Below are 14,590 nucleotides of genomic sequence, written 5' to 3'. Positions count from 1 at the left end.
TCATTTAATTTTCATAACTCTATGAGATATATATTTTCACCTACATTTTAAAGATAAAGTAATTGAAACACAAAGAAGTTCATTTTTCCATTATCATAAAGCTGGAAAGTAATGTCCTGTGGATTCAAAGCTGGATCTGTCAGACTCCAAAGCTTTTAATTCACTATGCTCCACTGTCTCTGAAAGCTTTCCTTACAACTAGCTTTGTGACCCAAGGCAAAGAAAATCCTCTTTGAACTCTGTTTACTTCTATGTAGAAATATTGGGTACAATGAACAACCTTGAGGCTTTTTGCTACTATTAACACTCTAGGTTCTATAACTACTACAGAATATGAATTATAAAACTATAAAAGCACAGGATAGGGGCGCCTGGATGGCCCAGTCGGTTAAGCATCTGACTCTTGATTTCGGGTCAGGTCGTGATTTCAAGGTTCGTGAGATTGACTTTCTCATCAGGCTCCATGCCAACAACACAGAGGCTGCTTGGGATTCTCATTCTCCCTCTCTCTCTGCCTCTCCCCCACTCACACATACACACACACACACACACACACACACACTCTCTCTCTCTCTCTCTCTCTCAAAATAAACTTAAAAACAACCTATAAAAGTATAAATTTTTATTAACTACAAAAACGGGAGATTAAACTTATCAAGAAAATACTGTGTACCTGGTATGAGCTTGGGTACTTTCATTCAATGTGTTTCATTTAATCTTCCCAGGCCTCTAAAGGAGATCAGCATTATTTCCATTTTTCAGATGAGCAATTCAGTGCACATAAATACCTTGTCCACATACAGACAGCTGTTAGGTCATAGAACCATGGTGTGAACAAAGGTGTCACTGACATGATAATTCATTCCCTTTCCTTTTACTCACTGTTCAGAAAGACAGGGTAATCTTTATTGAAAAAAACCATTTGATATTTAGCTAATTTATATTTCAGATTCATGTGTCACTTCAGATGATGTCAGCACAACTTTACCTAACAAATGAAGGCTAACTTTTGATGTTTTAAATGTCTTGGTCATTCCAAAATAGCTTCAAAGAAAGCTGGAGAGTTATAAGATGCAGCTGTTAGACCTGGCTCAAAGTCTAAACGATTTAAACTAAAGGTTATTGAGAGTTTTGGGGTTATATTTAGACCTTATAGCATCAGAATTTGTGCATAAATGATATCAATGAATATTTCTCATACTTCTCTCATATGATTACAGGAAATGAATTTTCACTTACCAAAAATCCTGTGGTTTTGATTAAATTATTGTGATGCAGGGGCATATGGATATTATTAATTTCCTCCCTTGCAAAAGAAAACTCTAAAATGCTTAAGGATTTTTTTTTACGTTTTCATAAATTTTTATGGTCTGAAAATTATACAGAGACTTTTTGCTTCCTTGGCTCTCCTATTAGTCAGGGTTCTCCAGAGACACAGAATCAACAAGATGTATCTATATATCTACCTCTCTAGAAAGAGATTTGTTATATAGAATTGGCTCATGAAATTAGGATGAATGGCAAGTCCAAATCTGCAGTATGGGCCAGCAGACTCCAGAACCAGGGGAGTCAATAATACAGTTCTAGGGGTGCCTGGGTCACTCATTTGGTTAAGCATCCAACTTCAGCTCAGGTCATGATCTCACAGTTTGTGGATTCGAGCCCTGTGTCAGGCTTTGTGCTGACAGCTCACAGTTCAGAGCCTGCTTCAGATTCTGTGTCTCTCTCTCTCTCTCTCTCTCTCTCTCTCTCTCTCTCTGCCCCTCCTCGACTCACTCTGTCTCTCTCTCAAAAATAAAATAAACATTAAAAACATTTTAAAAAATACAGTTCTAGTCTGAAGTCTGGCAGGCGGAGACCCAGGAGAGCCAATAGTGCAGATGAAGAGAAAGGCAGTCTGTTGGAGAATTCCCTCTTGCTCAGGGAGGCTGATCTTTTTGTTCTGTTCAGGCCTACAAATGATTGTACACCCCCTCCCCCCCCACATTTCCCATGGCAATTTATGTACTGAAAATTCACTGATCTGAATGTTAATCTCACCTAAAATCACCCTCCAAGTTGACACATGAATTTAACCATCATAGCCCCATTTCATGTTTTAAAGAGGTAAGAGAAAAGTATGTAACCACCTCTGTGCCAAAACTATCAAGTCTTAAAAATAATGCTCAAAAATTATGAAAAACACAAAGAGAAAATTTTTTCCTTGGTAAATTATTCATTTAACAAACATTTTTCACTTGTTATTGGGAAAAAGGTATTTTTAATACATAACTCTACTGATATTAGATAAAAATGTACTTCATTATATTTAGTAAAATATAGACTTAAAATATTTTACTTATAGTACTTTTTAATACACCTAGTCCAGTTCATTAAATGCATTTTTTTAATTTCTAAGAGGGCTTATTATTTTATTGACTAGTATGAAAGAGGACTACAAATCAAAAAAGTTAAGAAGTGTTAGAATTACTTACGCCAGTTCCTCACTAGTAGTATCAAAGACAGATGGTTATAATCATTTGGATTGTTATGTGTTTGGGTTTCATTTTTGTTAGTAATTATCACTTACAAATTACCCCTTTTTCTCTTTTCACTGATAAAATCAGGCAAATAAAAAGGGAAACAAAAGCAAAAATGAACTATTGGGACCTCATTAAGATACAAAGCTTCTGCACAGTGAAGGAAACAATCAACAAAATTAAAAGGCAACTGACGGAATGGGAAAAGATATTGGCAATGAATCTGATAAAGGCTTAGTATCCAAAACCTATAAAGAACTTAACAAATTCAATACCCAAAAAACAAATAATCCAGTGAAGAAATGGGGAAAAGACATGAAGAGACACTTTTCCAAAGAAGACATCCAGATAGCAGGGTTGATGCCTGGTGGCTCATTCAGTTAAGTGTCTGACTTTGGCTCAGGTCATAATCTCGCTGTCCTTGAGTTCAAGCTCCGTGTTGGGCTCTATGCTGACAGCTCAGAGCCTAGAGCCTGTTTTGGATTCTGTGTCTCCCTCTCTCTCTGTCTCTCCCCTGTTTGTACTCTCATTCTCTCTCTCTCTCAAAAATAAATAAACACTAAAGAAAAACAAGAGGGGCAGGGGCTCCTGGGTGGCTCAGTCGGTTGAACATTGACTTTGGCCCAGGTCATGATCTCGCAGTTCGTGAATTCAAGCCCTGCATTGGGTTCTGTGCTGACAGCTCAGAGCCTGGAGCCTGCTTCGGATGCTGTGTCTCCCTCTCTCTCTGCTCCTTTCCCACTCATGTCCTGTCTCTGTCTCTCAAAAATAAATAAACATTAAAAAAAATTAAAAAAAAGAAGACATCCAGATAACTAACAGACACATGAAAAGATGCTCAACATCATTCATCATCAGGGAAATACAAATCAAAACCACAATGAAATGCCACCTCACACCTGTCGGAATGGCTAACATTAACAACTCAGGAAACAACAGATGTTGACGATGCAGAGAAAGGGGAACACCTCTGCACTGCTCGTGGGAATGCAAACTGGTGCAGCCACTCTGGAAAATAGTATGGAGGTTCCTCAAAAAACTAAAAATATAACTACCCTATGACCCAGCAATTGCACTACTAGGCATTTATCCATGGGATACAGACATGCTGTTTTGAAGGGACACATGCACCCCCATGTTTATAGCAGCACTATCAACAATAGCCAAATTATGGAAAGAACCCAAATGCCCACTGACTGATGAATGGATAAAGAAGATGTGATATGTGTGTGTGTATATATATATAATGGAATATATATGGTATATATATATATATATATATATAATGGAATATTGCTCAGTGATCAAAAAGAATGAAATCTTGTCATTTACAACAATGTGGATGGAATTAGAATGTATTATGCTAAGTCAGAGAAAGACAAGTATATGATTTCATTCATATGTGGACTTTAAGAAACAAAACATAGGGGAAGGGATGAAAAAATAAGATTAAAAACAGAAGGAGGCAAACTATGAGAGACTCTTGAATACAGAGAACAAACTGAGGGCTGCTGGTAGGGTGTTGGGTAGGGGGATGGGATGAATGGGTGGTGGTCATTAAGGAGGGCACTTGCTGGGATGAGCACTGGGTGTTATATGTAAGTGATGAATCACTGAATTCTACTCCTGAAACCATTATTACACTAAATGTTACTAACTTGGATTTAAATTTTAAAAAATCAGGCAAATAAAGAATGAATGTCACAAATTCCACATTATTGAAATTTGTTTCTGATTATTTATTTCTATGCCCTCTAATTTGCTCCCAATTATCTCTATGTTCTTGCCAGTTTGAAGAGAAATCTGGTATGAATATAAAATCAGAACCCTTTCTTCCTCTACTTTTACTGAAAGTCAATTTTCCACAGTGCCAACCACCTCCAAACCCTCTGCCCCACAAAGCAGAGTCAAAGTACTTGAACATGCATTCCAGGAGGTAGCCAGGTCCTGGTTTTACAATCTTCAACTGACCAGTCCAATTTATAAAAGGTGCCAGAGAAGCTCTATTGAAAATTAGAGAGCCAATCCTGTAAATGTAAAGGAGGACAGAAAATGTAGCATTGATTTTTTTAAAGACTGATTATCTCCATATTAAAACTGTTAGGTTTTACACTGCTAGTTTGTACATCCTAGGTTGTTGCTGTTGTTGTTATTATTATCATTATTATTATTTATCATTTGGATTAGAGTATAGAAGCAAAGTTGACAATTGTCGAGTCTGATTAACCAGTGCATCCTCACAGTATTAGCAATGGTAGGAGCAGACATGGCTGCCCGGACTTGTGTAAATGCTAATCCCTGCAGTGTGCATTGCCTCCCCACCACCCTGTGCCCAGTACCAGCCCTCCCAAGGTGCTGCCCAGTCCATTTCTGGTCAGAAACTTAGGCAACATCTTTGTACACAAAGAGAAGGAGCTCACTGGCTTGGTTTCCTTCATGAAACGTACAAAAAATAGTGTATATGATCTCGTTTCAACGTATTTACATTTTTCCCCCAGCACAGTCATAATTTCACATGTAAAATTTAAAAAGTGAGTTTACGTTAAATTAAAATATATTATTGTTACTAGCATTTTGTTTTCATCGGGCCGCTGGCCCTTCGAGCCCAGTAAGCTTCCTCACATAATGCCTGATTTATAAAACAAATCACTGAAAACTGCAGCAAATCCAGCACCTGTCCCCATAGGCCTCCTCCTTCCTTGCTCCTGACACATGTGTTCTTACGTGCCTCCCCCTGAGCCTGTCTCCCCGAGAGCTCTGTGGTCTGCAGGAGTCACCTGCCTCATAGTGGACAACCCTCCTGAGTGCAGTCTGGGCCGCTTGGACATCTACTTTCTAGACCAACTTCCAGGTCTCTTATTCCTTTGGCTGTTCACATCCCACCACTACCTCAGAGGAGAAAAACTCCAACTCCACCTTATGAGTCCTCGGAAGTTCACACCCGCCCAGTGCTCCTTTCTGGCCTCTACCCTTGGGAGTTTCACACTGTCTTCCCTGTGATACTTGCAGTCTGGGAGGGGAATAGGAATTGAGAGTACAAAGGGCTGTTGTCACCAGGAAGGGAGGAAGCAAGAGGAAGAATATTCTAGATGACAGAAACAACACAAACGAGGAATAAGAATTCTTATTGACTACTCAAGGTTGACTTCTATTACCTCTTTGCTTCTTTCTCTGTCACCAAATGGACTCTTTTCTCTAGTCTTTCACTTCCTTTATATGACAAACTTAAGTAAGAATAGCACTCACAGAATATATTACTCAAGGTCCGTTTTGATTTTCATCAAAAGATATTTGTTTAAATTGAAAGTATCTTGTAAATTGTGCCTTGGGACAAAACACTTTCTCTTTATTCTCTGGTGCAGGTGAAAGTAAATTACTTTCTCTTGCTTTCCCACTATTATAGTTCCAGACTCTAGTCCCCTAACCAGCTTTGCTTTGTTATGGTCAGTTACTAGGGAACATAAAAACTAGTGAGTAGCATTTCCCTTCACAGAAGACTATAATCTGGGAACTTCATCTGACCAAGAAGTATTTTCAGACCAGAAAATTCATAAGAATGGCCTCTGAACGATCCAACTATGCCAAAAATCCCCACGTACAGAGGCTTGCAGGTCTTAGTCATAGGAAAGATCTCAGGCCTTTATTCATAAAGAAATCACACTAGTCAGAGACACTGTTCTAACAACAAGCCTGCTTATCAGATTTGAATTCCAAAACAGCAAAGTTGAAAGAGAAAGGAGTGGTTTGAAGAAATTACCTCAAGGGAGCACATAAGGCATGGAGAGATGGCAGCTGATTGGAAAGGAGACAGACCTGAGAACACTCAAATCCATTCAGTCAGGACGAGGAATGACCTGTCACTTTAGAAAGGCTTCCATCTAAATGATTAAAATCAATACATTTCAAAACTTCTTTTTAATTATTGAGAATACATTTTTTTTAAAGTCTTAGTATTTAAGAGAATAAACTCTTGAGTTATTAGATGCCTCAGCTCTTTGACTAACTCATTGTCCAGATGGAAAAGCTCAGATTTTATTAAATTTGACAATTATTGCCCTCGGGTGTTATGCAACAGAAGAGCCACACTCAGGTACAATACTATTTTTTTGAGCAACTACTACATGCTCTTACACATTGTGCTGGAGGCTTATAAGCAGTAGTACTCATCTTGTGACCTAATAAAAGCCCCAGGCTCCATTTTACAGGTGAAGCACAGAAGTGAAGGACCATGCCCAAGTTTATGCTGCTCTAATTTATTTGACATTTTAATTTGACACTGAAGTCCTAAACTGGATGCTGTCTGTTGAACACTTGGAATAAGACGAGCACAGTCTCTGCATTGAGAATTAAGAACTGAACAGAAAGTGAAGTCTTATCAGAGAGCAAGGGAATTGGGAACTTAAGACACCCTTCTCACCAAGGAGTAACATAAAAATAGGAAAGGGACGCCTGGATGGCTCAGTTGGTTAAGCATCTGACTTCAGCTCAGGTCATGATCTTATGGTTCATGAGTTCCAGCCCCGTGTCGGGCTCACTGCTGTCAGTGCAGAACGTGCTTCGAATCCTCTATCTTCCCACCCTCTCTGCCCCTCCCCTGCTCATGCTCCTTCTCTCTCAAAAATGAAGAAAATTTTTTAAAAAACAGGAAAACATTACTTGTGGGGATGGGTGGTTCTGAATATATCTAATCTAATTATTCTGCACAAGAGAAAACAACTCTAGACCGAACCGAAACAACTACAATAATTCCAGGAACGACTTCCAAAAACACGGATTTAATATTTTTGAAGAAATTTCCACAGAACACATAATTACTTTATTCTCCATCCATTGCAGAAAAGCCAATTAGTATGAATATTAGGCCAAGTTTCATTTTCCCAGGAACGCTCCTTTTTCCACAAAAAGAGGAGTGCCGAAGGGCAGAGAGAGGGGGACAGAGGATCTGAAGCGAACTCTGTGCTGACAGCACAGAGCCCAATGCAGGGCTTGAATTCCTGACCTGTGAGATCATGACCCGAGCCAAAGTCAGACGCTCGACCAACTGAGCCAGGCACCCCGCCCCCGCACACATACGTTTCTAATTGAACAGTTCAGGCTGGGATCTTTTCCTCCAAACCTTCTCCTCCACCTGTGTCTCCTGCCTCACGACCTGATTCTGTGTTCCTGGGTTCGGAGTCTCTGATCCCTCCCTCTAGCTACTTCATCCCCTGGAGGCAGTGCGAAGCTACCTCCTGAATCTGTGCCCTGACTCCCACAACGCAAGACTTACTGAGGGTCTACCGTGTGCTAAGGAGCCTTTGCCAGGTGCTGGGAATATGAAGGTTAAATAACACAGCCACTGCCCTGGTCTTCATGTAACTTATATTCCACTGGAGAGAAGAGACATTAAACGAATATCTGTACAAGCATTTTTTAAGTATACGTGTTGTAAATGCTAAAAAGATAATGTGCATATATTGGTGCCATTAATATAGAGAATATAACTGAGATCTAACAGATGTGGGGGGAAGGAGGGAGGAGCTGGTGAGGACAACAGCTTCAGAAGAAGCTAAGTATGTGGTGCTTAAAGTTGGGAGGGTCCTAGGTACCCCAAAAGGCGGTGGGGCGGGGACAGGGTGGCACAGGGAAGCACAGAGAGGAGAGGAGAGGAGGGAAGCACACAGAGAGAGAAGAAACTGTGTGGAAAAGCACCACATGGGGAAAGGTTCTGAGGGGACATGGGACCAAGAGGCACCTAGTGAAGGAGTGTGGTGAACTGGGGGTGAACCGGCAAAAATGGATGCTAGAAAGATGCCAAGAAGCCAATCCTAAGAGCAGGAAAAGTTTTTTAAGCTTGGGTTTGAGAGCGAACAGGACATGGGGGGAGGGAGGACAGGCCTTACTTATGCGTCACTTATGCATTTAATAAAAGGATAGACCAATAAATGGATGGACAGGTGGATGGATGGGTAGATAGATGATAGATCAGTGAAGGGAAAAATGAATAAATGGACAGATAAATAGCCAAAAACTGGTTTACACATTACATGTTATTGAACAATAAATGATATTTATTTTCCTGGAAATTAAGGGAAGAAAAAAAAGTTAAAGTACAAATGAAGGATTGTACTTCCTATATTTGTTTACCAAAATATTTTAATTTTAAGATCTCTCTATCATTAGGATGATGAAAACATTAAAAAGTAGAGGTCATCATTCTTAACTATTTGGTCAATCTGGGATGATAGACTTTAGCTTCCTGTGATGAAATATTAAGAATTTGAAACATTTCCTTTTATCTCTCCCATTCACATCTACGTAGTTTGGTAAACTGTGTTATCATTGACAAGACTTGTAGCACTTTCTTCTTGTTTGGTGATGATAAGTCTCACAATTGTTTAATCTTAGTCCATATTAAAGTTAATTCAATGATCCCAGAGGGGAGGGAGCTAGAGCGATGGCCAAAATGGGCGAAGGGAGTGGGAGATACAGAATTACGGTTATGGAATGAATAAATCACAGAGATGAAAAGTACAGCACAGAAAATATCATTAACGGTGTTGTAATAGTGTTGTGTGGTGACCCATGGGAGCCACACTTGTGGTGGGCACCACACAATGAAGAGACTTGTTGAAACACTGTGTTGTACACCTGAAACTAATTGCAACATTGTGTGTCAAATATACTTTAATTAAAAAAATAATAAAAATAAAATAAAATTAATTCAATGATCTTTTTACATCTGAGGCTAATCTTTTCTTACTATCAATAGCTTGTTTGTGTGTAAGTATGCCTACGCCTCTTTGTAAAACTGTACCTGATCAATATTGCTAAATATGGGCAGCATTTGTGATGATCTTCCTCAAAGAATCTTTATTTACGAAACACTTACCTCATCTTAAAAAACTGAAGATATAATGCTCAAACTCAATATTTCCATACTTGGGTGAAATTTGGGAGACGGTACAAACACAATTATTACTGAATTGCAGTAACATTTGAAAATTTTCCAACTCACATCGCGCGTAGAATACAGGCCTCTACTCTTCTCTGGACCCAGGAGTTTCTTCATGTTTTCCTTTATGTTTTCTTTCCTCTGTTGTCTGAAAGTCTTCTCCTGATCACACAGAGCCATACTGAATCGGAGGTCTGGGGATGAACTGTATAGAGAACATAGTCATGAGCCAATGTCCCCAGTAGCCTTGTTAAAATCACCCAGTCCCTGGTAGCTAACGCTGATACCTGCTCACTGTTCCCCTCAAGCCATTTCCTAGAAGGGGAGCTGAACGAGGGTATAAAATGATGGCTGTCTTAAAACTGTATGTTCCAAGGTGTGTTTCCAGAAAATATGGAGTAGGAGATGCTTTAGAAAAAACAAGCAGGCACACGAACGGCCAATGAGAAATTCATCATATGATAGTAAAGACTTCGGGAAATATTTCAGAAAATAAAGCTGCTGAGATCTATTTGGCACAGTATTTCCCAAATTTATTTGATCAAGAATTCCTTCCCCTGGCCCTTCGTTCCCCACTTCTCCATGACATACCACTGATATTCCAAAGAGTCTATGTTCTGTGGAGCATACCGGCAGAAATACTGTCTTAATGAACTGCCTTGTCTAAGAGATGTCCCCGTGTGACAAAAAAAAAAGGCACTGCTAACGCTAGAACTTCAGACAGCGACAAGTAAGTTTGACTGGAGGATTTCAGAGCTCTTACATTGTATACCCTTCCTAATAATAGCAGCGGCGGCAACTTCTCAGATCCCTAGACTATGCCAGAAACCACTTTAGATATGTAGGCATGTATCACTGCAGAAATAATGGGAGTAAATCTCACACGTTATTATACAATATATTATTTTTCTAACTACCTATTACAGATTAAAAAAACCAAAGCTCTGAGAGGTTAGGATCACAGAGCAAATAGATGATGTATTTTCCTCAATGCAACAATTCCTCACAAACAAGTCCAATATTGTATTCTAAAACCAGCTTCTGAATTTAAAAATAGTAAAAAGCAGGAGCACTTGGGTGGCTTAGTCGGTTAAGCAACAGGTTCTTGATTTTGGCTCAGGTCATGATCTCACGGTTCATGGGATAAAGTCCCATGTTGGGCTCTGCACTGACAGTGAGGAGTCTGCTTGGGATTCTCTCTCTCTCTCTCTCTCTCTCTCTCTCTCTCTCTCTCCCTCTGCCCCTCCCCGCTTTCTCTCTCTCTCTCTCTCTCCCTCTCAAAATAAATAAATAATTTTTTAAAAAAATAGTACAAAACAAAACAGAACAAGAAAACAGAGACCTCTATGTTGTGATGCGAATAAATCCAAATGTAGAAAGTAAGAATTTCGCTGATAAAATATTGTCTCTTTACCATTCATAAAAGTAAGTCCTTCCCTTCAGAGTGAATTAAAATTAAGGAAACTTCTGTTAATTCAGTGCATTTATTCCTTGTAAAACATAGGCCAAAAGAAGAGACTCCATAGCCTCTGGGCTATGTACTCTATAATGATCTTTGTTTACCAATAATATTTTAATTACTATTTCCCAAAGGACAAACATGGATAACTCACAAAAGAGGAAGTATGATTAATAATGAAAAACAGAAGAATACTTAGCTTCACTAGCAAATTTTTAAGATACTGTTATTATTTAACAGTTTTTAAGAAATATTTTAAGTATTTATTTTCTAGTACAAAGTAAATATATTCATTTTGAAAATATAAATTTGCAAAACACTTTTGAAAGTCATCAAGTGATGAGCACCAAAAATAATTAAAATGTATATTCCCTTTGAGTAGTTCTATTTTTGGATATATGCTTTAAGAAAACTAACTGTAGGGACACCTGGGTGGCTTACTCAGTTAAGCATCCTACTCTTGATCTTGGCTCGGGTCATGATATCATGGTTCATGAGACGTAGCCTCAAGTCAGGTTCATGCTGACAGTGCAGAGCCTGCTTGGGATTTTCTCTCTCCCTCTCCCTCTGCCCCTCTCCCCGCAAAATAAATAAACTTTAAAAAACAGAAAATTAACTGTAACTTTTGAAAAGAGCACTTAGCCATATTACCCAATAATAAAAAATGATCAGTATAAGCACATCAAAGCATTGGATTGCACAGTTATTAAATCTGATTATTATGAAGCTTTCCAAGGAGGAAAAGAGTTACGAGTGAATCAGTAAGAATTTTTTAAGTCAAGTCTTAGGGGTAGACTCTCTATTATTATTTATTACAATATATTAGGTTGAGTATCTTCTAACCACTTTGAGAAATAAAAATCTCACCTGCACAGTTGTCTCTGTGAATCCATCTCAACTGTGTTTCCTTTTCTGGTCCTCAGAGTAATCACTACCTTAAACTTGCTCTTATTATTCCAATGTATTTACACATTTATGAATTACAATTATTTATAAATTTATACATTTATAAATTATAAATATTTATAACTTCACAGTATATATTTATATCTCTAAAAATACATAGAGTCATTTTGTATGTTTTTAATTTTTTCATAAATTCTATCAACTGTATGTATTCTGCAATATTTTTTCCATTGACCATTTTGTTTTTAAGATTCATCTGTATTTGTATATATAGGAACAATTCAAACATTTTTACTATTGTGAAGTATCTCCATTATATGACTATAGCATAAGTTATTCCATGAATATTGAGGTTGCTTCAAATTTCTGCAAACTATTACATTTTTACTATGAACTTGTGGTGTACATGTGGAAAATTTTTCTACTTTGTATTAATATAAAATAATATGTGCTCTTTTTCTAAAGAACATCTCATTAAATCATCACAACAGATATGCTTACAAAGTACTCTTTTCTTATTTCACAAATGAGCAAAAGTGTCATTAAAAATGTTTCAACTGTTAACACAATTAGCAAGAGGCTGATTTAAAACTAGGATTTCTCATTCTGGAACTCCTGTTCCCTGTAATATACTAGGTAATATACTTGTAACATACTATGCTGATCACTATCCTACATTAAACACAAGGGCCATGATTTTTCAAAAAAACCTATGAACAGAGCAATGAACACAGATATTTAGAAGATCAGTACAAACATGTAAAAGAAAAATAAAAAATGTTGAGTAATTTTATAAATACAATAACAAGTTTGGTTCATTTATTTTCCTCTTTTACATATTATCTTTAACTGTTTAATTTGATTTCTTGATTTTGTTTTATATCCAATGAAAAACATTCCACGGAAAGTTACATTTTTCTTTAAAGAACATTTCTGGGGCACCTGGATGGCTCAGTTGGTTAAGTGTCCAACTCTTGCTTTTGGCTCAGGTCATGATATCGCAGCTTCGTGGATTTGAGCCCCACGTCAGGCTCTGTGCTGGCAGCGGAATCTTAGGATTCTCTCTCTCTCCCTCTCTCTCTGCCCCCCCCCCACGTGTGGTGTCCCTGTTTCTCTCAAAAGAAATAAATACACTTAAAAAAATAATTTCTAAAGGGGCGCCTGGGTGGCTCAGTTGGTTGGGCAGCCAACTTCGGGTCAGGACATGATCTCGCGGTTCGTGGGTTCGAGCCTGCGTGGGGCTCTGTGCTGATGGCTCGGAGCCTGGAGCCTGCTTTGGATTCTGTGTCTCTCTGCCCCTCCCTGCTCATGTTCCGCCTCTCTCTCTCTCTCTCTCTCTCTCTCAAAAATAAATAAGCATTTAAAATAATAATAATAATAATAATTTCTAAGAACATTTCCATTTCAGAGTCAAGACAAATGAACAGATAAAAATAGTTTGATCAAAGTTCATTATAAATATATAGTAAATTGCTTCTGAACATATGTATCTTATTTAGCTGAGTTTTTTTCCTCTATTTTTTGATATCTGTACTTTGTTAAAGCAAATTTCTTTTACATAATATGGTCCTAATTACATCAGTGAAGATCATTTCCCATTAAGACAAATAGCATGACTTTCTACTCAAATAGCAAAAGTTCTTTTAATCTCATGCTAAAATCTCATGTTATACCACATTTTTAAAAATTTTAGACAGAGAAAGAGAAAGCCTGAGTGGGAGAGAGGGGCGAGGGGGGTGGGAGGGAGGAGAGAGGGAGAAGGAGAGGGAGAGAGAGGATCTTAAGCAGGCTTCACAATGTGGGGCTCAATGCCAAGACCCTGGGATCATGACCTGAGCTGAAATCAAGAGTAGGATGGTCAACTGACTGAGCCACCCAGGTGCCCCCAAAATATACCATGTTTTAGCAAGAATCAACACAATGCAAAATAATGCAACTCAATTATTTGGACTGTCCTATGAGACTTCCTGACATATCTTGAGGGACAAGTAGTAATTTATGCAATAATTTACAAGATTGAATCAACGTGTTCTAGGAACCTAAATAAGTGAAAGAAATACCGAGCCCAATGTCAACGTGTCCCTCAGCATTCATTCGGCAAATCACAATATAGGAGAATGTTACACTAATAAATGCAGTGTTTGGGTGAATTAAATGTGGACTAGTTACTTCGGTAAAACCCACTTCAACAGGGAAGTTCAAGGAGACACAGAGAGTTTGAAGGAGGTTGGATGTACTGAACTCAGTGTTAGATCCAGCTAATTCTCCAGGCAGGCCTAACTCCCCTAAGATGCACCATTTGAAAATAAATAAATGATTTTCCAACATTTCTTTTGGAGGCTACTTTGAAACAGCAACGTGCTTCATGGAACTTTACTATCTCTGTGAACAAAAACAATCTCATTTTCAGTTTTTCCTTTTTATAGTTTCCTGTTTATGTTTACTTTCATGTTCTTGAGTATCTATCTGAATCAACAATGAGAAAGAGGCTTAACTAACCATATTTGTTCATTTCTACGGGAAGTAAACCAGAGGGAGGACTCTTTCTAAAAGCCCTTATTGACCTGATAAAAACTACCGGGAAAAGTAAGCAAAGATACAAAATTTATTATTTTTTAATGCCATAGCTATTAGGGAAGAGCTAAAGAAAAGTTTATTTAATGTGTTTTTTATGTTCAAAAGCTCGCAGAATTATTTCTTATTTTAAAAGTGGACCCTTAACAATTAAAATAAGATAGTGAATCACTCACAATATTTTCCACCCAATGAAAT

General features: G+C 38.0%; 1 protein-coding gene across 3 annotated transcripts in view; it reads right to left on the bottom strand.

Moving 5' to 3' along the window:
* PLA2G4A (phospholipase A2 group IVA) overlaps window positions 1–14,590 on the bottom strand; it is a 158,311-nt gene that overhangs the window by 60,436 nt on the left and 83,285 nt on the right. For all 3 annotated transcript variants that reach the window (XM_047076921.1, XM_047076924.1, XM_047076922.1), the window contains one exon: window positions 9,517–9,658. In XM_047076921.1, the coding sequence (XP_046932877.1) occupies window positions 9,517–9,658 (142 nt within the window). The remainder of the gene's footprint in view (window positions 1–9,516; window positions 9,659–14,590) is intronic.

The sequence above is a fragment of the Lynx rufus genome, unplaced genomic scaffold (genome assembly GCF_022079265.1).
Source record: "Lynx rufus isolate CCGP_SWC_20201006 ecotype Redwood Valley unplaced genomic scaffold, mLynRuf1.p SCAF_15, whole genome shotgun sequence".
Classification (NCBI taxonomy): domain Eukaryota; kingdom Metazoa; phylum Chordata; class Mammalia; order Carnivora; family Felidae; genus Lynx; species Lynx rufus.
This window is presented reverse-complemented; position numbering and strand designations above follow the sequence as displayed.